This window comes from Podarcis raffonei, chromosome 3 (assembly GCF_027172205.1).
Source record: "Podarcis raffonei isolate rPodRaf1 chromosome 3, rPodRaf1.pri, whole genome shotgun sequence".
NCBI classification, from domain to species: domain Eukaryota; kingdom Metazoa; phylum Chordata; class Lepidosauria; order Squamata; family Lacertidae; genus Podarcis; species Podarcis raffonei.
The window spans coordinates 81,225,469-81,247,500 of NC_070604.1; the positions used below are offsets into that span (position 1 = coordinate 81,225,469).

Here is a 22,032-nt window from a genome sequence, read left to right on the forward strand (position 1 = left end):
CTTAGTTTTCTTATCTGGGGAAATGCAACAGCACAGTGCCTGCACGCACCTCCTCACTGTTGGCATTAAAGACAACAGAGACAAAGAGAGTATAATGTTGTGTTGCTGCAGTTGGAGAAAAACATTGACTAAGTACCAACCACCAGTGGGAACTCTCTACTGCATTGTTCAACTCTTCTATTTCTGTCACCCACACACAGATGGTATCCCCATCATCTTAAAATGTACATTTTAACTTTAAATATTAATAAAGCAACACTGGTTTTTCTTTAAAAAAAATCTCAATGAGCTCTTAAAACAATCAAGTATAAACATTTCTACCCCATATTTTGTTTAATATCATTTCAAAAGTATTTCTGGGAACAATGCAAGGTCTTCACACCAGGGTCAACATTTGAAAATCAGTTATGTACTATGTTATGGGGATGGGTGATCACTTCTGTTTCAGATAGTAAGTTATAATAGTTGCTTGTTACTTTTCCTTTTCACTGAGGACACAAAACACACACTTCATATCAATTGAGAACTGCAAAGTACACACTTTCAACATGCCACATTTTGTTATTGTTAAAATAATCTATTATGATGATGGTGAATTCCCAGTGTTATTTCTCCTATGTAATAAACTCCTCAATTGAATGAAAATTACTTTAGAAGTGCACCTGACCCCACAATCTTGGGGCAGCAACTTGCTTTACGTTTTGTTGTTTGGTTCAAATACAATGCACGTTTCATTTATATATCAGTACCAGCTGAGCATGGTGCATTCATGATTCACAGTGTTGTGTACTGAATTACTGGTAACTTGAAAAGAATTGGGCTCCAACTTTATATGAAATTGTATCACAAACAGCAGAAATTTAAACTGCATATGCATCATTTTCTTGACCTTTAACATGCTATTTATTCATTATTTCAACTTTTATGCTGCCTTCTCATATAAATATATAAAAAGCAGTATGCAGTAAAGTAACATGTAATTAAGAATTACTCAGCTGATGAGAAATCATTAAAAATCACAAGTTCATACACTTTTACATAAAATAGCCAGGATACACAAATCTTTCAATCCAACACAATCAATTAAACCAATGTTTCCCATAAAGTGAAACATTCCTCTTGTATTTCCTGTTATCTGCAGTAGTAGGAATTCATTCAGTTTCTCCAAGAGTGAATAATGGATATTTTATTTGGCATGATTCATTCCTGAAGCAACTGGTTCAAGTTTTGATCCAAAATAGGATGCTGATGTGTTGAGTAATTTTAAAACAAAACAAAATATCTAGAGATCAAACGAAGTTCCTTTTCTATGAAACTAAAAGAGGAGTCAATTTTCCTAGTCCTAAATCTGCTCACTTTGAAAATGAAAGTAACATGGAAGTTACTTAATAAAAGTTAAGTAAATTGAACTACAGTGGTGACCTCGGGTTACAGACACTTCAGGTTATGCATTATCTGTTTGCGCACCGCGACGAACCCGGAAGTACCGTAACAGGTTACTTCCAGGTTTCGTCGCTTGCGCATGCGCAGAAGCACTAAATCGTGCTTTGCGCAGAAGTGCCAAATTGTGACCTGCGCGTGTGCGGACGCGGCGCTGCAGGTTGCGAATGCTGCAGGTTGCAAACATGCCTCCTGCACGGATCACGTTCGCACCCCAAGGTTCCACTGTACTGAATTAAAAAGATACAGAAAAAGCTACAATTTAAAAACAATAAAAGAAATTGGATGCTTATTTAAAATTTATTTGCCATCTGAAATTTCAGTTAGATTATGCATCTCTTAAATTAAGTAACCTGGTTTAAAAAGGAAATGTGAATCAAATGTCAACATTTTAATAATAACATTTTAACTATAGCTAAATTTGCCTGTCATACCAAGCCATAGTTTAGCAAAACATGCATGAACTGGAAGAAGCCTGAGCAAGCCTTAGGTTCATGTGTTCCCCTCTCCTTTACCATGTGGCTGGGAGCAGGAGTTCAGAAGCTTTTGCTTTTAATTAGCCATCGAACTATTACTAACATCATCTATAGCTGGTTTCAAACAACCCAATTTCAAACTGGTTTCTGAAGCTGGCTTGTTTAAATGAATTCTACAATTCATAATTGGTGTAAACCAACATTCTAGATCTGGCTGACACAGCAAGCTATGGTTAACCAAAAGTGGGACTGAAATGTTCTGGACTCCTCCTCCCAACTGTGAAGAAAGGAGGAAACACATTAACCAGAAGAGGGGTTGAGTTTGTTGCAGCTGTCATAATAAATTACAGTTTAGTATGACATACAAACATGACCCTTGCCTGCATTTTGATGTAAAATTCTGAACCAAAACGTATCTGATTTGAGGTCAAGCATCATACTGGGTGGGGAGCACAGGCGTAGGGACCGAATGCTGCTCTCCGGTCCTCTCCATCTGGCCCCTGGGACTCTCCCCATGTCATGTCTTGCCTCCTTTGTAGGCCACACAGACCCTCCTTGGGCAACACCCATTACTGGCCCTGATCCACATCTCCCATGCTGTTGCATGACTGGAATATGTCATTAACTGTGATGACGCCTCTTGCCTGCCTGGATGAAGGCTAAAGAGAGTATATGGAAAGGCGTGTGAAGAAACTTTTGACTTTTGCATGGCTGGGATTTAGTCCACTGTACATGATACTGAAAAACAACAACACTGCTATGACTAATAAGTTCCAACCCTGGCTTCCAAACATTCAAGGCTCTTAGGATTCAGGTAAATGATCCTGCTTAGTATCCTTACTATGTTCATAGAAAGCTAAACAGAAATCCTTCCCCATTTCTCCCCTAAGCAGATATATGGAAAGGACAAGCACCAGAAGGTTTGCTTTATGCTTTGGGGGCTAAGATAAAGTCTACTGAGTTGTAAGCCAACTCAATAAACAAGCCTAGAATGTAATAATGTAGGAACATAAGAAGCGCCTGCTAGATCAGGCCAATGGCCCATCTAGTCTAGCATACTGTTCTTACAGTGTCCAACCAGATGCCCAGGGGAGGCGTGGAAGCAGAAGCTAAGCTCAACCACTCTCTGCCCACCTTTAATTCTCAGCAACAGGTATTCAGAGGCTTAATGCCTCTGACAGTGGAGGTGGAACATGTTTACTGAGAATTAAGTCCTATTAGGATTAGAATTGCAGTCTAAATGGTTATAGGAATTATAGCATGCATGTTTAGGAAACTGTAACTAGCTCATTTTCTCACTAGATTATTTTTTATATATTCCTTGGGTTACATCTGAATTTGGGAACCATGGTGATCTGCTTTTGCCAAAGGAAGGGGAATGGTTTTGGGGTTTTTTGGCCGCTTCCTTCTTCTCCTTGCAGCCCCCTGTAAATCTACTGTGGGTGGTCAGGGACCCTTGGGAGCAGCACAAGTGGTGGCCCTGCCAATGGGTTGCAGAGGGTCAATATGGCCGACGCTCACAGCGCTAGTAGTCTCTTGTACCGTTGTTCATTGTGTATGTGAGGTCATCCATGGCTATCAAAAGGAGAGCTAGTCCAGTAAAGTTGCCAGGGCAAGAACATAACACCAGGAGAGAAACTTCTAGAGGATGGCAGACTTCCTATCTCTGCTTTAAATGGATATACTTGACCAAATTATTAAGGTTCTTTTTTTAAAGGGCGAGAGAAGAATCTTGCTAAATATTAATGCTGAACTTCAATAGTTGCTTAAAAGTTTGTTTTATTACAAACTTGATACAAGACAGGTGGAGAATTGGGCAACATAATCCTTGCTTCATTCTTTTCACTGTATAGCCGTCAACATGGTTGGAAAATAGAAAAATCTGTTTAACACATAGTTCGTATGTACTCAAGAAGTACATACTATTACTTTGATACTAGGGTATCAAAATACCCTATTGCTGCCTAGTACATAGCTTGCAATGAGGGATAAAAAACTAAGAGTTCAAAATGTGGCTTTAAAAATAATATATTTTTTAAAACACCCTGATTTATTAGAATAATTGTAGTTACTAGGACCCCACCATAAACACCATGGATTGGGGTTTTAACAATGGCACTCTTATTTAAATTTCTTACCTTATCAATCATCTTGCGAGCTTCTACTTCCTCAGCATTGGGGTTTTCCAGTTCAATAGTGTAAGTACCTTTATCACTTTGGTCATCCTCCTCCTTTTCAACGGCCACCGAAACGACCGGGCTTTTAATCTTTTTCTCCATGTCCTCAGTTGTACTTGGTCTATTTCCAAGACTTCCAGAACTTCTCAATAATGCAGTTTGTAAGAAAGGCAGTGCAGCAGAAGGCTCTTCTGACTTTTGCTTCAGAAGTTTTGCGTGTACTGCTCTTTGTTGGGCGGAGCTATTCTGTGAAGGTGGTAAACTTCCTTTGGAGTCGCCTGATGCAGGTCTCGCTTTTTCAGTTCTTGTAGGGGGAGCCGGAGAAGATGTTTCAGGGAGCAGAACTCCCACGTTTTGAGAAAAGGAATAAGATCTCCTCTTCCGGGAATGGCCTTCATCAAAAAACTCGATCATAAAAGCAGTCTGACTAACAGTTGGCTGGTCTGAATGTTTCTCTGTGTCCTGGGATTTTGTGTGCAATTTTTTCTGCTCAGCATAATGATGCCTTAACTGTTCTTCAAGTGCTGCCCGTCTACTGTAATGCCTGTGTGCTCCGGCATTTTCTGAATCGCTCTGTGTCCCATCATCATGTTTATTTCCTGCAAAGACAAAACAAAACATAGAAATCTAGCTCTACATGAGCAGCAGTAATGCGGAAAGAACCTCGGAAAGTTAAGTGAATACAGAGACAATATTTGCTTTTCTGTTAGAAGCTCAACTGTCTGTTAGTAACAAGCTCTGCAAGCTTCCCATAGCAACAACAGACACATTCAGACTTGCCATGCACAATGGAGTCTTTTGCCAGCTAATCAGTGAGGGAGATGCATTTGAATTGTCTTATTCAGAAAACGGTCAGTTCCCAATCATGCTTGATGATGAAATGTGAATGTGCTACAACAGCTATACCAAAATTAGCAGATCAGTATGCCTTCTAAACTGTATTAGTACCTAGCTACAAATAACTCAGGAGCCAGAAAACAAACCTTTGCTTCTAAACATATTCCATGAAGGGTAGAAAGTAAAACAGGAGGTAACAACTGTACAGTTGCCACTATCAGTGGAAAGCTTTTGGCAAAAGCTTAGGTTTGGAACATTAGAGTTGTTTTCCCAGAATAATTTTCCAGTTAGTTATCAGTGTGGTTTCCGGAATACAATTCTTTATTAGCAGCAATAAACAATTATGGTTTTTCCCCATATAACGAACGGAGACGGAGCAAAATAGGGCAGCTTTGGATTTTTAAAAGAACCCTTTTATGACTGCAGCCCTGTACCCACATCTGGGAATAAGTCCCTTTCAACTCAATGGGGCTTAATTCTAAGGAACCATTTAGGATTGTGAGATGCCTAGAGAAAACGTTCTAGGTGAACACTGAATATCTGAAAGTAAAGGAAGTTTCAATGTATACAAAATCAAACATTGTAAGAAAATATATATTTAAAGAGATTAACAAGGTCTTACTATAGTTATACAAACAACAGAATGTCTCAAGGTATGTCCAAATAATTTCTAGTCTGTGCAGTCCTGCACCAATTCCCGTCCCTGCTGGGCTACCTCAGCACACCTAAGGCATGCTTGGGATTTGGCTATTGCACAGCCTTCAGTCATAACCACTCCTAGCCAGAAAACACAAGCCCTTTGTAGCCTGCTTTTGACCAAGAACTGTTGTGTCAGGTTTGATCTGCTGCAAGCAGTCGTTACACAGCCTTTTGTCCATGCAATTAGTTATCTGGAAGCTCATGCTAGAGATGGTCGAAAATGGCTGTGGGTTGCACTGCTAATCTTCAGTATAGTTAACTGGTGCAATATATTTATGAGTGTAGCAGTTACAAACTGAGAAAATCAAAAAGCCCAGAATTGTAGTTAGATACAAAGATGCTCAATTTACAAAGTATGATAAGAAGGTAGTCCATCTTCAAAACATTGCGATCTTCCTGGGATATGGGCTCTTCAACCTGCTGTTCTAAATTTATATTTAGTAGTAGAATAAATGCTGATTATGGAAATTGCACTAAAATTGGCTTGAGAATTCATTAAAACATGCTAATGGTATCTTATGCAAATTTTGCTCCTAAAGAGCAACCTTCTTTTAATGCATAATATGCAGAATTACTTACAGGATACCATTTAAAGTTTTGAGTTAATTAGTTACAGTTCTGGAAGAATTTTCAAATAAGAGTTCTAACTTATATGAACTAGTTACAGCATTCTATTTTACATTGAGTGTTCCAGAGTAAGTTCCTTAATAGAAGAAATAAAAACACGTTTCAGCTGAAATAAGTTAAAATATATACTTATTTTTGAGTGAGTATACTATGTATTACCATTACCAATGTCTGATCATAAGATCAGACAAACCATCCTGAGAGATTTGTATGAAGTATAATAATATAACTGCCAGTCAGCAGGAAGACGTGGGTGAGCAATAAAGTGAAATAATGTTTTAAAAATATGAGTTGTAAAGGACTTTGCTTTAGTAAGGGTAATCTGAAAGGCAAACCAAAGGAAAGTTTTTCAGTCAAACTTAAATCACTGAGCTGATAAAAAGGAATCAGAAAATTAGAAAACAATTTAAACCTGTTAAAATTATTAAGTTGAAGTCTATGACCTATATTCACCAGCTTTATAAAGCTTGATGAAATGTTCATCTCCATTTTTCTTATGTCTGCCCAAAACCCATTTTAAGCAGCTTGAATCCCCCCCTTCAAACATTCACCACTTATTGAACATTAAACTTTATTGAAAAGTGATGCTTGAACATGGATGCATTTTTAATCTTTTTTTAACACAATATTAGCAAGTTTGCTTTGGTATTTGTGTTTTGTAAATGTACCAATGCTATAACATCACAGGCTTTGAATAAAAAGGTACAATTTGGGGGGTGGGGTGTCCTGGCAGAACTGGTTGTCACTTGATGCTTTGTCTAAAACATTCTGGTCTGTAAGAATTCTAACAGAGTGTAGTAAATGTGTACAGTTCCAGTTAGCATACTTACGGCTGAATATTCAAGACAAAGGAAATAAATACAGCTGAAATTATTTGTTTTACCTTTCAGTCTCTTCAAGTAGACTGGAACATCACTCTTAATACTTTTTGAATCTTCCTCTGTTGATTCCCAGATCATTGTTGGGGGATTGTTTTGTGCTAACCAGTTTGCCACTTTGCTCTCCGGGGCCATCATCACAGTTTGAAGCCCAGGAAGATCCTGGGCACCAGAAGGAGAAGGCTTCTTAGATTTGTGGCGCTGATCTGGAGTGAATTTTGTAACATGATCTTTGATGGTTACTTTTCCCGGGGTGCTGTCATCAAATTCAATAGTAAATGAAGCATGCCCTGCCCCTGCTATGTGTGTGTCTTTTGTTGGGATCTCATGAATAGTACCCTCAGGTATTTGGGAATGTTGATGGAATTCCTTTGTAGGGATTTCAAAATAACTTGGTTCCCTACAGAAAGGATAATTTTCTTCTTCGCTTGCAGCTGCAGATTGCTCCTCAGCTTGCTTGCCATCTGTGCTGCATCCTATTAAGAAAAACAAAGAAATTGAAATTCTCCAATATTGCAAAAGCCGAGGCTTCAAGGAATTTCAGAGTTCACATAAAAGCCAGGAGACAATTCTTGGGAAGGACATAAGAAGAGCCCTGCCAGAGCTGATCAAAGGCCTATTTAGTCCATCATCCTGCCTCCCAGTTGCCTGTGGGAAGCCCACGAGCAATGCAGAAAGACTGAAAAATATAGCTCCAGAATTGCAAGTCTTCTCTGTTGATAGTTCCATATTGAAGACAGGCATGAAAGTACGCACATCTAACCGAAAGAAAGCTCACTAAGAATGCCAAAGAAACAAGTTCATGGGTATCAAAAGATTACACAATTGAATAGAGCCATGGGGAGGGGTATCTTTGTCTTCTTCATCTGCATGAAGTCCTGAAGAGTAAATATGAACTTGGCTTTAATTCAGATTTGAATATATCCCTGCCAATGGAAGCAAATAAGCTAGATTGCAGCGACTCAAGACACTTCTGAAAATCCAATGCCGAAAGTACAGTGCAGGAAAGGAAGATAAAATTAAAATGGAATGTAACGTCTATAAGCAGTAAGAAACATGCAGAAGTTTGTAAATATCTTGCTTTTTGATGGATAAAGAAGCCGGAGAAGAGAGGAACAATGTACATTATGAATAAATGCTAAATCCAAGCTTTTGTGGAGCTGCTAGCAAAACATTATGCATTCAGCACAATAAGCTTGCTTGCCAAGTATTAGAGATTTGAATGCACCACAAGCAACTGCTGCTGAAGTGAATACTGGTAAGTCGATTCCAATGGCTGAATGGAGCAATATCATTTATTTTTCAAGATGCACATAAAGTAACAAAACAGATAACTTTAAAACACTAATACATTTTAAAGAAATCTACTAACATATTTACTCTGTGGATGAAAATGGTACAATGTCATGCAAAATGCATTTTAAAATGGGCAGCACAGCAAACAGAATATTCACAATGATTTTCAGGAGTCATGTCATTTAATTTTACTATTGTTTCTTTAGAAAGAAGAAGCTAAAAAGCTGGGGCTGTGTTTCATGTTAAAGTGTTAATAAATTCCAGCGCAACATACAGCTGAAGACACTGGGGAATGAATGTTATTGGCAAGGGATCAGAGAACTGGTACACAGTATCCTGTGATCTTCAGCCTCAACAGAAAAGCAGCCGATGAGGTTTACTTTGTTTTACCACAGTGTTAAAATATAAAATGCTTGTCCAATTTTAAAAGATTATTCCAATTAAGATTCGCAGTTTTATGCAACATCTCCTGCCAACACTAAACTAAGAACTAGGAAAATTGCTCTGGAATGCACATTTTTGCTCCACTTTCTGTGCGAAAAGATAGGTTTTTAAATTACTTTTAAACCGTCTATCTTTTCTACGGTAATTACCTTGGTAGAAACTGGTAAAGAGATTTCCTCCACCTCCCTTGCAATTAAGATCTATAATACATCCACTTAATTAAGCAACAAAAATTGCTCACACAAGAACGCATACATTGGCCCAGATCAAAAAGTGCTCATGTGCAACTTCTCATGCTGCTAGGTGCCTCCCTCCTGCTTCAGCCCACATTTCCATATCCCATATTATTCTGGAGGGTACTATAACCTTCAGGAACAGCTTTACAGGGGACTCAGGTGGAGAATGGGGTTGGAATCCCCTGTTGAACAAGTGACATTCTGCTTTTGTATCTTTGGCTTGAGGCCACTCTATAAAATGTCTTGGATTTTTTTAGTTATAGCACAAGAGACAAAAGCTACCAGTATACTAACTTTGGTGGGTTAAAAAGTCAACTTCCTCCAGTTAGGTTTTTGGACCCTGAATTGATGTTGCTGTTGCTTTGGGGAGCTGTGCTAAATCACTTCTTAAGAGGGAAGTTGTTAATAGATTTTAAATATCCTTACCTTTTCTAGTAAGCACTGTAGCATGCAAAGAGTTAACAGTTCAAAAATGAGTTCTCTGGCAGGATACTGTGTACTACAACAGTGATGGGAAACAAGACAGGCAAGTTGCTTAACTACCATGCAATGCAGAACTGGATGTACATGAAATGAATGGTATCTGTACAAGAATGACAAAATGTGAGCTTCTACGGATTTGAAATCAGGAAAGTAGCCGAGGCTTCTGGAGATGAAAAACAGCAAGGTTTTGCTTTCAATGGAAAACAGCACAGTGAAGGAAGCAAGAAATGCTCAGGGCAGAAAGCTGGTAGGGAACAGGAGGATAATAAGAGCAGGTGTTAACAGCAAAGCCAGGAACTAAGAGCGAAGCTGGGTAAAGTAGTTAAGGGGTGGCCTGCAGGGAAGTCCATGGAAGGAAGAACAAAGACAGAACAAGTCTGTTTTGATATGTGATGCTTTCGGAGAAGCAGTTAGGATGGATTCTGGATTGAAAGAAGTAAAAGTGCTTGTTTATATGAAGGAGACGGATTCTGCAGGAGTGGGAGCTAATAGACCAGAAGTGCAATGATACTTATCATCTCAACTGTTCTAGGAAGAATTCAATAGCTGGAGATTGAGATATTAGCACTGTGCTTTATCAAATACACTCTGTTACAATATATTGTTTGGCAGCCAAGTCATTTCCAACTCTGCTATCTTCTTGTAAACTCTTCACTATTAAACAGGCAGCTCAGTGCTCCCAATTTTGGGGTGTGTTCATAGTTAAAACCTGTTAAAAGTTTAAAGAATGACAGTGCAATTTACAGTTTAACATGTACAGTTTCATAGAATCTGACAATCATTAAGAATGCAAGTAACATGCAAGTTCTTTTTGGGTGGGGCCGGTTATAAAGGCATCATGACCTTAGTTCAATAATTGTTTCAAGGGTATTTCTTCCCTGTAACAGATTTTTAACTAGTCAGAATGTATAAATGGAGATTTGTTTCAGAGCTCTCTGGATAACCACGAGAAACGAGAAATATATAAATGGCACAGACATACAAGCATAATTAATGTTTTGCTGTTGGTTTTTGTTTTGTTTTGTTTTATTAACCATCAGTACTTCTAAGTTCAAAAGTACCCCTAAAGTGTGTTTGCAACTCCCCATACCCAAGTCAATTAGAAAATGTGTTTTGATAGAAAGTTAATAGCATAAGTGAACCTACAATAAAAAGATGCTATGTAGACTGCTCTCATTCAGGATTCCTGCCAACCAGTCATGCTCTCTCCTATGATATTACATGTGTTCCTCATTTCCCCGATAATCAGTCAGTATTTGACGCCCAATAAGCATATTCAATCCTCACTCCACTGTATGCAATTTTTCTCCAAAAGCAGGGTTGTGGTTTTAGATGAGCATTTTTATACATCTGCAGATCCTTGGATTACACTGAGCTGATACCTCTTCCTTGTGTATTGATGGTGCCATTTTGGCTACCTAAGGAATGGCACAATTATATATGATGAAATTTTACAAATGTGTGCTGGGGGTGTATTGTCACTGTTCCTCAAACATTTAAAGTGATGATATAAAGCTAGCAAATCTACTCAGTTAAAACATCATTAATCTATAATGTAGTACAGTGGTACCTCTGGTTACGAACTTAATTCGTTCCAGAGGTCCATTCTTAAGCTGAAACCGCGCTTATCCTGAGGTGCACTTTTGCTAACGGAGTTTCCCGCTGCACACATGCCTCTGGTATGTGATTTCTGTTCGCATCCTGGGGCAAAGTTTGCAACCAGGAGCAGCTACTTCCAGGTTAGCGGAGCTTGTAACCTGAAGCATTCATAGCCAGAAGTGTTTGTAACCAGAGGTACCACTGTATTTCTTCCATGGGGAAAATAGTAGTTTGATATCCGGGATATTCTTTCACAAAGAACAAAAAAGGATTATGCTATAAAGACAAGATATAAAGACTGAACATTTTAACAACTAGTAAAAATGGCTCAAGCAGGCATACAAGGGGAGACAATCAAATTTCAGATACACATTTAAATCTGGAAATCTTTGTTCACAATCCCTTATTTATGCTTACTATTAAAGAAGCTTGAGCCTTTCAGAAAAGTCTGATATTTATAAATAATGCGTTACAGATTTTAATCTAGCTCCAGTTTCAATGCACCAAAGTGAAGAACAGTATATTAGCCTCAAAGGTCACAGACTTTTGTTTGCAACTCTCCAAATAAGGTAAGTACAATTAAAAATGGATTGCTCAGTAGATTGATTTTGTTTCAAAACCACAGTCTAGTCAGCCATATTTGGAACTAGAAAAGACTTTTCCTTTGAATTAATACCCTAGATTGTATGCAATGATCATTTCATGGACAGCATGGAGGACTGCAGTAGGATCAGCATAAATGGGGTGCCACAGCTTGCACCAATGAAAGCACTTTTCATTAAGACAAAGCTACCATTGGATACAACCCACTGAATTTTCTCGTGTTGCTTATCATGCAGTGTCTGTTTTTCCCCTGCAAGAAAATCCAGTTACTATTATTCAATATTTATCCCAGTCTGAAACTAATATCAATCTGAAAAATGTGCTGTAGGCTTTGGAAGGAGAATCCATTCCAAGAAGTGACTAATGCAACAGATAACATATACCTCTTTCATATTCAGGACCATAAATCATATCAATATTCTTTTCTCATAGAAGGGAAGGCTTGAATCAGCACAATCCATTATAAACTTGAGTTTTGGGAATCAACAATAGACTTCAGCACTCTTGGGAGATCAGATCAGAGCACACCATATTGATGTTTATAGAGTACTATATTTAACTGCCAAAGATAATTGAAAGCTTATAGCCTTGAAATAAAGTATGTTACTAAAAAGCTAGAAACATTCAGCACACTGAGGTAGGCATTTATTTTTTTGTAAGGATTTATTAAAGTAAGATATAACAAGTAAGGTGGCAAATAAGAGTAGTAGGTAGTTTAAAATAGTACGTTGTATGTGTAATGTATGTGTATCTGCACTATCCTAAATCATGTTTTCTGGATCCATAGCAGAGAAAACAGATCAACATTACCAAATATACCAAAAGTAAAGTCTATAACACCTGATCTGAGCCCACTGAGGTTTGCTTGCTGGAACATTTTCCATTACAGGTTTCTACTAAGGCTGAAAAACAGTAATACCAAAATAATCTTATTAACTTAAGTCTATAAAGGCTAATTGTATCTAGTTGGCTTAGCAGAAACTAATCTCCTCTATCAATCTCCTCATTAAACCATGCCCCATCTGCTATATTATATACGTTCCCTTCAAAATAATACCAATTTTCAGAAGTGCAAAGTGGTGAAGCTGTTTTGGTAAATTGAGTATGCCAGTTCAGGCTTGTTTTAAGTTACTTACAAAAGTTATTAACAAACAACCAAGGCCTTAATTTATAAACTAGCTGCTATGAAGTAGACCAAAATCTCACATTGAATGCCATTAAATCTATGCCCAAGAAAATATATTTTCTTATCATATTTATATAGCAAACTGCATGCAAACTCCAATGTAACATTTATGTTTCATGAAGAAATGACAATGAAGGACCGATTACATGTGAAAAACATAACAGTGGAATAAAACTGAAAGTTGATTCTGAAGATATATTTGCATATAGATTTCTTACTATTTTTTTACATGGAGGAAAAAGACTATGATTGATTGACCGGGGTGACATGCACAGCCTCAACTGTCAACAAAAGCTTGTGCTCCTGTTGATGTCTTAAGCTTGTTATGGATTGAAAAGGAAAGCTACTGATGTGATTGCTCCTGAGTGCCTCTCCAATCTGTAGAAACGTGGTACTCAGATGAGCTCCATCCTATGTAATGGGTTGGACAATGGTTGGAGCGCAGGTGGCGCAAGTCACAGAGTGAATGGAACCAAACACTGATTGGTGATAACTGCACCTACCATGTGGCAGTGGCAGCAGCAGAGAATGTGCATTTCTCTGCCACCACTGCATTCTTGGTAAATCACCAGGCAGAGCAGTTTCAGAGGATAAATGGGCTTATTAGGTCCAGCCCAGTAATGAAAACATTGTATGGGGGCTCCAGCCCAATGACAGCATGCAAGTAACGTATATTTCTCTATCCACTTTCTTCACATCATATGTAATCTTATAAACTTCTATCATGTTGCCCCTTACTTGCCTTTTTTCTAAACGAAAAAGCTAAGTAGTATTAATTATTGTGTATTAATTTTTGGGATGTGGCAACTAAAACTGTGTACTGTATTCCAGATGTAGCTGCACAGACTTGTATTAAGGAATTACAATATTCAAGTTTTCATTTTTGGTCCTTTCAGTTGACATTTTTGTTTAATGATCCACAGTGACCTCAAGTTCTCTTTCCTGGTTAGTGTACTTTAATTCAGAATCCATCAATGTACATGTGGTTAGAATAATTTGCCCCACTGAACATCATTTTATGCTTCCATTGAACCTCATTTGACATTTTGTTGGACTTTTCACCTACTTTAGTAATATTTTACTCACTGTCCAGTTTGATACAGTCGGACATGACTAAATGACTAAACAACAATTTTCAATAATTATGGCAATAATTATGGCACAATCTGCAAACAGGGCCACCTCATTGCTTACCCTAACTCCAAAAGCAAAATTGAATATAAAGGCAATATTGAATATAAAGACTTTTGATATATACATGTCAGGTTTTTTCCCCTTGAAACATTGAATATAATATTAATACACAATTAGAAAATGTCAGAAGGCTGTAATAACTATGTGTTTCTATCTGACTAAATCATACTTGGAGTAGAACCATTATATTCAATGAACGTTAGTCATCACTAAATCAATTCTATTGATTTCAACAGGTCTAAGAATGACTTAGTTGAACATAACTGACAGGCCAACCTATTTTCAGGTGTAACAACAAGAATATGGGACACATTAGTGAGTTTAAGTGGAGTTGCTAACTTTTGTTTTTACTGAACTAACAGATAATTACAGCTTGTCAAATAGCCCTTACTAAGCCTAAACTAGACATTATGGAGAGATGTATAAGCACCACTAATAAGCATTTTGCAGATAACTTGTAGAAACATAATTATATCATTATTTCCCCATCCCACTTGCAAGGGGTAACCAATGAAACAGAGCAGTGGGCAAGGATATGCTAATATGGTATCGTTTTCCAGCTGCATGTTAACTGGACCCGCATGTATCCCCATAAGCTTGGGCTATGCCGGGGATGGGGAACACATGGCCCTCCAGATGAAATTGGACTCAACTCTAACTGCCCCAGTTGATATGGCCAAGAGTCCAGGATGAGCTCTGTAGTCCAATAACATTGAGGTGTGGGGAGTGTGGGTGGCACAGGCTCCGACTGCTAGGCTTTGCAGTACAATCCTGAATTTTTCTGCTCAACAGGACTTACTTCTAGGTAAGTGACTATATGATTACAGCCTCCCTAATTCACCAGAAAAGAACTCTATACCTATTTTTTATAGCACATGTATTTGAAATACTTAACATTATAGAAAAAAATTACAGTAACATGCGATAGAAACTGTAGACAGAAGCCATGCACAGCCAAAATCCCAAATAAAACTATTTTCAGAGAAACTGCTTTGTTTTCCCAAATATGTAACAAGAGACATGTCCTTCCAATGCATACATTTTATTCACATACACTTTTCATTGCATAGATTTAGTAGTCTATATCCATATCCATTTTCATTACTTAAATGTCTACTACCAAGTGGCTAATATTCTAAAATCAACTGGTTTGTAAAAAATGTTTGGATCACATCAAAAGTATACAAATGGAATTCGATTGAGCACTCTCTCAATTCACTGGAGTATCTGAAAGGTACAAAAGCCAATGGCTCAATTCCATCTTTGGTACATTAGTGCATGACAATATAATTCCTAGAGGAAACATTTCATATCTTTTAAGTTTTGTACAACACAAAAAATACACTGAATCAGAACAGCTCTTGGGAACAGACAAAACTTGTTTTCACTGAGAAACTGGCTTTATAGTTCCTAGTCCCCAATAATACACTTTTAGGTTGCAATCTTATACATTTTTTCCTGGGAGTAAATCAGTGGGGCTTACTTCTGAGCTGACATGCATTGTTAATTTCCCCTAGATAAGTGAATGGCTGTCATTAATTCCTATGGAGGGGAAAAAACAAATCTATGACATTTGATATGACTGGCACATTGTGACCAAAACCTGCCACCCAGCCATTGCCACTGACTGATCCAACCTCCACTGAAAGATGCCAATATGTACACAGACACAGGGCCCCACAGTTTAGTGATATTTTCTTCTCCCCCCCACACCAGAATGGCAAGTATTTAGTTAGTTTACATGAATTTTATGCCTGAATTTACTGTAGACATTGTTCTCTTACCATTATTTTCTTAGACATGTGGACTGACTTATAATATAACCAGGCCTACCAGATGTGAAATGGAGGTGGGGAAAAGCTACAAATGGATCTGTTTATAAATAACCTTACCTAAAACTCCAGTTTCTTGTATTTTCTCCTCAGGTTTACTATCAGGTTTGTAACCATTCTGTTCTTCAGCTTCATCTTCACCCCACCATGATGGTTGCCCATATAATGGTGTGCCCCGAGGCATGGCAGAAAGATCTATATAAACAAACAAAATAGATTAGTCATTTGGAGCGGCAAGAGTGACACTATGAGAAAATGGTAAAGAATAGAATATGGATTGTGGCTAATGTGTTTACACTACTTCCAAAACCAAGATACACAGTACATTGGAGCATGTAAACAGCCTAAGCTATCTACATTCTGGATAAAATATGCTAACGTATTGCTTGCCTAGCTGCTCACACACATTTAATTGAGCTGTGCTCGTTCCCTTGAGGGGCAGGTGGAACTCATCAACCTGGAATCCTTCTAGGAGAAGGACAATTCTGATCCTAAACCTCCACTTCCTTGTGGGATATTTTGTGGGATTATCTTAGGGAGTAAAACCTACACAAATCCGGAGTGGAGTCCGGTTGGATTGTGCCTTGTACGCCTGTTTCCAACAACTCCTGCAGCCAACTGGTGCCAAACATATTGCTCTGCTTTCCTTTGGGCCACATCAGTGAGGCTGAGAGGGAGGTCTTGTTGCCTGGCCAGCCCAGGACCTCCATACACACTGCTCAGGCTTGTGACCTCAGGAGGGTACTTGATGTTACGAAAAAGGAGCAATGCAGAAGCGAGCTCCAGGTGGCTGGAATGGTAAACAGGAAACTGATGTTATTGGAATGTACCGTGGGAACAAGAGACAGTGTACTGAGCACCGGATGTTAGCTCAGAGTGTCACATGACCCTGTACTGGAAGTACATGGGTGGAGTTATTTTCTCTCTGCAGTTGTGAATCAGAGGGTACAGACGTGTTTTCTCTGTACTGCTGGAAAGACAGGAATAAAGCATGTAGATATATTTCTGTCTGTCTCTTTCCCCCCCCCCCTGGATATGGGAGGGGGAGGAATGGTGTGTTCTTTTCACGTTGAAAAGGATCGCCGAAGAGACCTCGCCTTGATCCTGCTGGAGAATGCAGCCAGGGAGGTCAACAAGGATTCAAGCCGGGCACCTGGAGGGTGGCCAATTTTCCTCTGGGCATCGCTGGCTCTGCTGGCTTGAATCCGACACTTTGGTGCTACTATTGCAGAGGTTTGACTTAACGCTTAGATGAACACTCCATTGTGTCTCCAGACAGATGGATGCTAACAAAGAAGGCCCCTTTGCTTCACAATGAATAATTATTTTCCACTTTCCTTCTTTTAATTTTTTTTAATGTATCCAAATATGCTAGTTTGGCAAAGAAATACTTGTTTTAATAAAAGTAATAAAGCATTCACCGGACTTCAACAAAATTTCATTCACTTTAAAATGAAAACGCATACAATGTAATGTGTCAGATAGCAAAGCCAAGCTGATTTAAGAAATACAAGGGATCTGACAGTTAATTGTAGCTTTTTGTTTCTATTTACACCGTAACAGCCAGAAAAGCACACTGTTAAGAGGCAAGTGATACAGAATGAGGAGTTCTTTCCTATTAGGCCACTACACAGAATGGAAATTTCTTTGCAGAACTATAACAATTAGGTACTATAACAAAGTAAGAAACAAACCTGGCAATTTTTACAATGACATATGAGGCAATTAATGGCCCAACTCCTCTGTACCTTACCTAACTCAAAACATCTTACAGTGGCTTCTCAAAAGTTAATATATTTTAATAGCTAGAACTGACAGTACAAATTCATTTCTCTCACCTGTCACTTTCTCTTCAGATTTCAGTGTGTCTATAACTTTGTGGTGCACTTCAGCAATGGTGTCTTGTACCTTTGGCTGTGTAGCTTTGGCACTGGTTAGCTTTGATCCTTCTGCCTCCGAGGATTTTTGGGATAGCTGCAGTTGACTTGTAAACTTCTCATGCTGTATATTAGATAATTCCCCATCAAGCAAAGCAACAGAACATTAAGTATTCAACATTAAGTTTTAATAAACTACTATAAAATGAATCAATCAAGGTATTCAATATAAGTCATATTCAAACCAGACCCATTCAAATCAACAAACTTAAGTTACCTAGGTCCATTGTTTGTACTGGATCAACTTAAGTTGGGTATCACCCAATACATTGATTCTAAACCAATTGGTTGCATTTGCAGATAATACCAAGACACGGTTTGTGTTTCCTAGCTGTGATCTGTCTGAATATATGAACCTGGCCCAGGAAATTAACCATGGATTATTTACAGAAAACATACCATGGTTAGCTGTTAACTTATGAACTGCAGCTCACTTTAACTATGGCTTGTTGTTAAGTCAGAATCCAGGATCCTGACGTAATACTTGTTTGTGTTGACACCCCAGCCACTTCCTTGACAAGCAACTAGAAAAGAAGGCATGAGGCAAGGGTAGCTAGAAAATGACATTGTTCCCGGGGCTAAGAAACTGTGATTGGTGCATTTCTACAAGTAGCCTTCCCTCCTTTCCTGCTTGACAACAGACTCCTTTGCCTGCTCACCTTCTCTCTGCCAAGCCCTTCTTTTCAAACCAACTTCCCTAGCTTTGCTACTGCTTTACAAAAAAAGATACATTTAAAGGGACCTCCAAATTACTGACATCTATTCAGAACTTTATGGTCAAAACACAATTCACCTTAGGAGGTTAGCATAGTTGTTACACTTATGAAGGGAAACAGAAATAACTTTGAAAAGGAAACCAAATAAAACTAATATTTTCTATTTCACACTTTAGGGTCTCCCCACACATACACACACGTTGTTGGGAATTTTTTACTTCTGACTGTAATGTAACCCCAAACATTTCCAGCTCTATTTAACACAATAGGCAAAACAGCAGTTACTTTGGGGCTGGTTGGGTGAAGTGATAATGATTCATTTTTGCTTGCTAGGAAATGTTCAGGGAACAATTTGGTAAAAAGCCTCCCTACTATGGATTGGAGGTGCTGGTTGCTAATGTGGAGTAGATGTAGGGAGAATTTCCTTCAGGGCATGCAAAAGCGCCTACAGGGAGGCACTAGTTCATTCAAACTGCAAGCATAGCAGCAGCAATCAAACAGCAGTCATACAAGCTTCCCAAATGCTTGCATGGGGGCTGCTGCTTAGTGAGAATCAGGCTTCAGGAGTGCAGCAGTCTAACCTGAGAAACAATAAATACGGGCTATATATTTTTACCTTAAGCACTTATTATTTTTATTTTTTATTAATTTTTTATTGAGAATTTTCAACATAAAATACAATAAAAACCAAGCTAATCTAAAAAAGAGGTAAGAAACAAACCAAAAGAAAAATAAAGAAAGGAAGAAGAAAGAAAAACGAAACCTGCGTGTAATACCAAGCCCTCTATCACAATTATATATTAATCTTTATTTCACACACAGAAGAGTGCGCTCTCCCTGCTCTCACCTGGGAGCTTCCCCCACTTCCCTCAGCCTCACACCCTGAGGAAACACATCTGGTCTGCCTCTCATGGAGGTGCTTTTCTCTTCTGTCCACCACCTTCCTGTGTGTATCTTCATTTATGCCAACTATAAATCTTCAGAGAACCAAACATACATATAGATAGAATGAACAGAGAGCTATCAAGAGTTAAAAGTGACAGAAAATGCATACCTTAAGGGCTTCTTCAGGAACTCTCATCTCTCCTCTGACTACAGTAAAAAGATTAGTATGTACAATGCGATAAGGAAATTTAGTGATATTTGTCCAAGTCCATTAGAAACTTCAAATGTTATGATAAGTATAAGGTTTTGGGGAGCAAAATATTGCTTGCAGCCTCCAAGTTTTAGAATGACATTGTTCCTATTTATGAATTAAGGGGACTGCACTGATAAATATTCTATTATATTGTTCTTCGTTAATTTATGCTAGCAAATTTATTTAATGTGAATGTTTAGCATAAGCAAAATAATTCCAGTTACTGTCAACCAATGACTATGTATGCCCATAACAGCAAAATATAAGAGCATTTTAGGTATTTGCCTAATTTTGACATCAAACGGAACCTTAACTTGATTTGAGACATAAAACAGGTAAAGTTGAGAGTTGCTTGTTTGCTCCCCGCCCCCGGTCCCCTCAATATGAAACTTCATAAATTTAGTCCCATCTTTATTGTGCAGCAACTGCAAGGTAGAGGAGAGGGGGAAGTTCTGTTGCATGAGCAGAACCATAGTGTTGGCTACAACCTCAAAAATCTGTACAACTATGTGGAAGACTCTTCAAGTATACCTGGCTTCTGTCAGTAAAGTCTTAACATATTGCTACACTAACAACCATGACAATTCATTTTTAGTTATCTCAACATTTCAGAGATAAGATTTTTAATCCATTTCTTTCTGCCAGTTGGTTTGTGAATTCTGAAATGCACCTCTACTCTCTTATTATTGTTAGTCAGTATTTACATTTACACCCCACTCTTTTACAAGTACCCAGAACAGCTTACCCAAAAAATTAAATAGAATTGTTAATATGTAAATTCAGGAAGAAGAACTTTTTTTAAAGCCAAACATAGCACTAACTCCTTCTCTTAAAAAAGGATATCATATCCAAATCTCAATTTATCATCAAGTTTTAGAGTGATGTATGTCTGTTCTGGAATTCGAACATCATTCACAAATGTCTGGTGGAAAAAGAAGAAACATATTATACCTTCTACCATTAATGAACTTCTAAATGTGAATCTAATTCTTCTTGTAAAGTCATGATACCACAAGTCACTATTCAATTGCTGAAAATATTATAGAATCAACCTTACTTGCCCAATAAAAAATTCAGAAAGGATATGTGAATATATAGAGATCTGGCTTTATTTAATGCCAACATGCCCTGGGCCTATCATGAATTACTTACAATGAATCTGCTAATGAAATATGCTATAAACTTGCTGTGTTAACACAAGCTGTTCCCACAATAGCAAGATACCTTTCTCAAAAGATACATGACATTTATGATTTTGTTAGACTGGATCTAGGGTAGAACCCCATGAACTGGGTGCTTCTGTGAGTGGAATGTGGGTGGGGTGTTTTTTTTTGTGTGTGTGTTTTTTGCTGATTGCTGCCTCCATGTGGACGTCAAAGATCTGCTTAAAGTTTAAGCCCCGCCTTTCTAAAACTGTGGGGTGCTTCACACACAATTTGTAATATACCATAAGGGTATAGCGTTTAAAGTAATGATTCTTCATTTCTTTCAACTTAAGTCTCCATAACAAAGTAATCACAAATATTTGTTCAGAGCTCTCTAAATTGTTAAAGCTGAACTACATCCTGAAAACAGAACCGTCACGTTTATCTTACCCCATTCAGACTGCCTAAATCCTTTACCAAGTGTTCATCAGTAGAGGCATCATAGTTGACTACAGCATGTTGCTTGTCCACACTACGTGACTGAAATATTTAGAAGATAATATAACATTGTAATTTGTATTAATATAAATATGCATTAAAGTAAGGAATTAATAAAACCTAGTTGTTTCAAAGGACACCATGAAGCTACTAGGAAAAAGTTATGAGACTAATGTTGTGAAGGGCTTTTAAGGTTAGAGAAGTGAAATTTAACCTGATACAGGGGCTAAAAATAAAAGCCAATGGAATTGTTCAAAAACAGCTGACAGTGACAATTCCTAGAAAAGCTGTTTATTTTAAAGGCTGAGATTTGCATAATCTGCAGAGAGGTAGTGTGACTATCAGGAAGCTCAGCAAAACAGTGTAAATGGTCAGATCTGGAGGGAATACTATAGCTAGCTGTTCTTTTAAAACAGATAACTCAGTAGAAAATGGGAAATATTCGTTGTTTAGTAACTTTGAATAGTAATGGAAACAGGTTTGTGGGCAATAAATCATCTAACATAAAATCAAGAATACTCTCTAAATAGTGTTCTCATCAGTATAGCATGTAGTGAAAAGGGTAATGTGAACTTGCTTCCTCTATTCTCC

General features: G+C 38.0%; 1 protein-coding gene across 11 annotated transcripts in view; it reads right to left on the reverse strand.

Moving 5' to 3' along the window:
• Positions 1 to 22,032, reverse strand: part of CEP170 (centrosomal protein 170) — a 73,612-nt gene that overhangs the window by 33,928 nt on the left and 17,652 nt on the right. For 10 of the 11 annotated variants that reach the window (XM_053382660.1, XM_053382665.1, XM_053382664.1 and 7 more), the window contains exons 3-9: positions 21,394 to 21,483; positions 20,639 to 20,720; positions 19,715 to 19,770; positions 17,846 to 18,008; positions 16,068 to 16,202; positions 7,140 to 7,610; positions 4,055 to 4,692 (exon numbers count right to left, since the gene is read on the reverse strand). In XM_053382660.1, coding sequence (XP_053238635.1) covers positions 4,055 to 4,692; positions 7,140 to 7,610; positions 16,068 to 16,202; positions 17,846 to 18,008; positions 19,715 to 19,770; positions 20,639 to 20,720; positions 21,394 to 21,483 — 1,635 coding nt within the window. The remainder of the gene's footprint in view (positions 1 to 4,054; positions 4,693 to 7,139; positions 7,611 to 16,067; positions 16,203 to 17,845; positions 18,009 to 19,714; positions 19,771 to 20,638; positions 20,721 to 21,393; positions 21,484 to 22,032) is intronic. The other variant, XM_053382670.1, reaches the window with a different exon arrangement.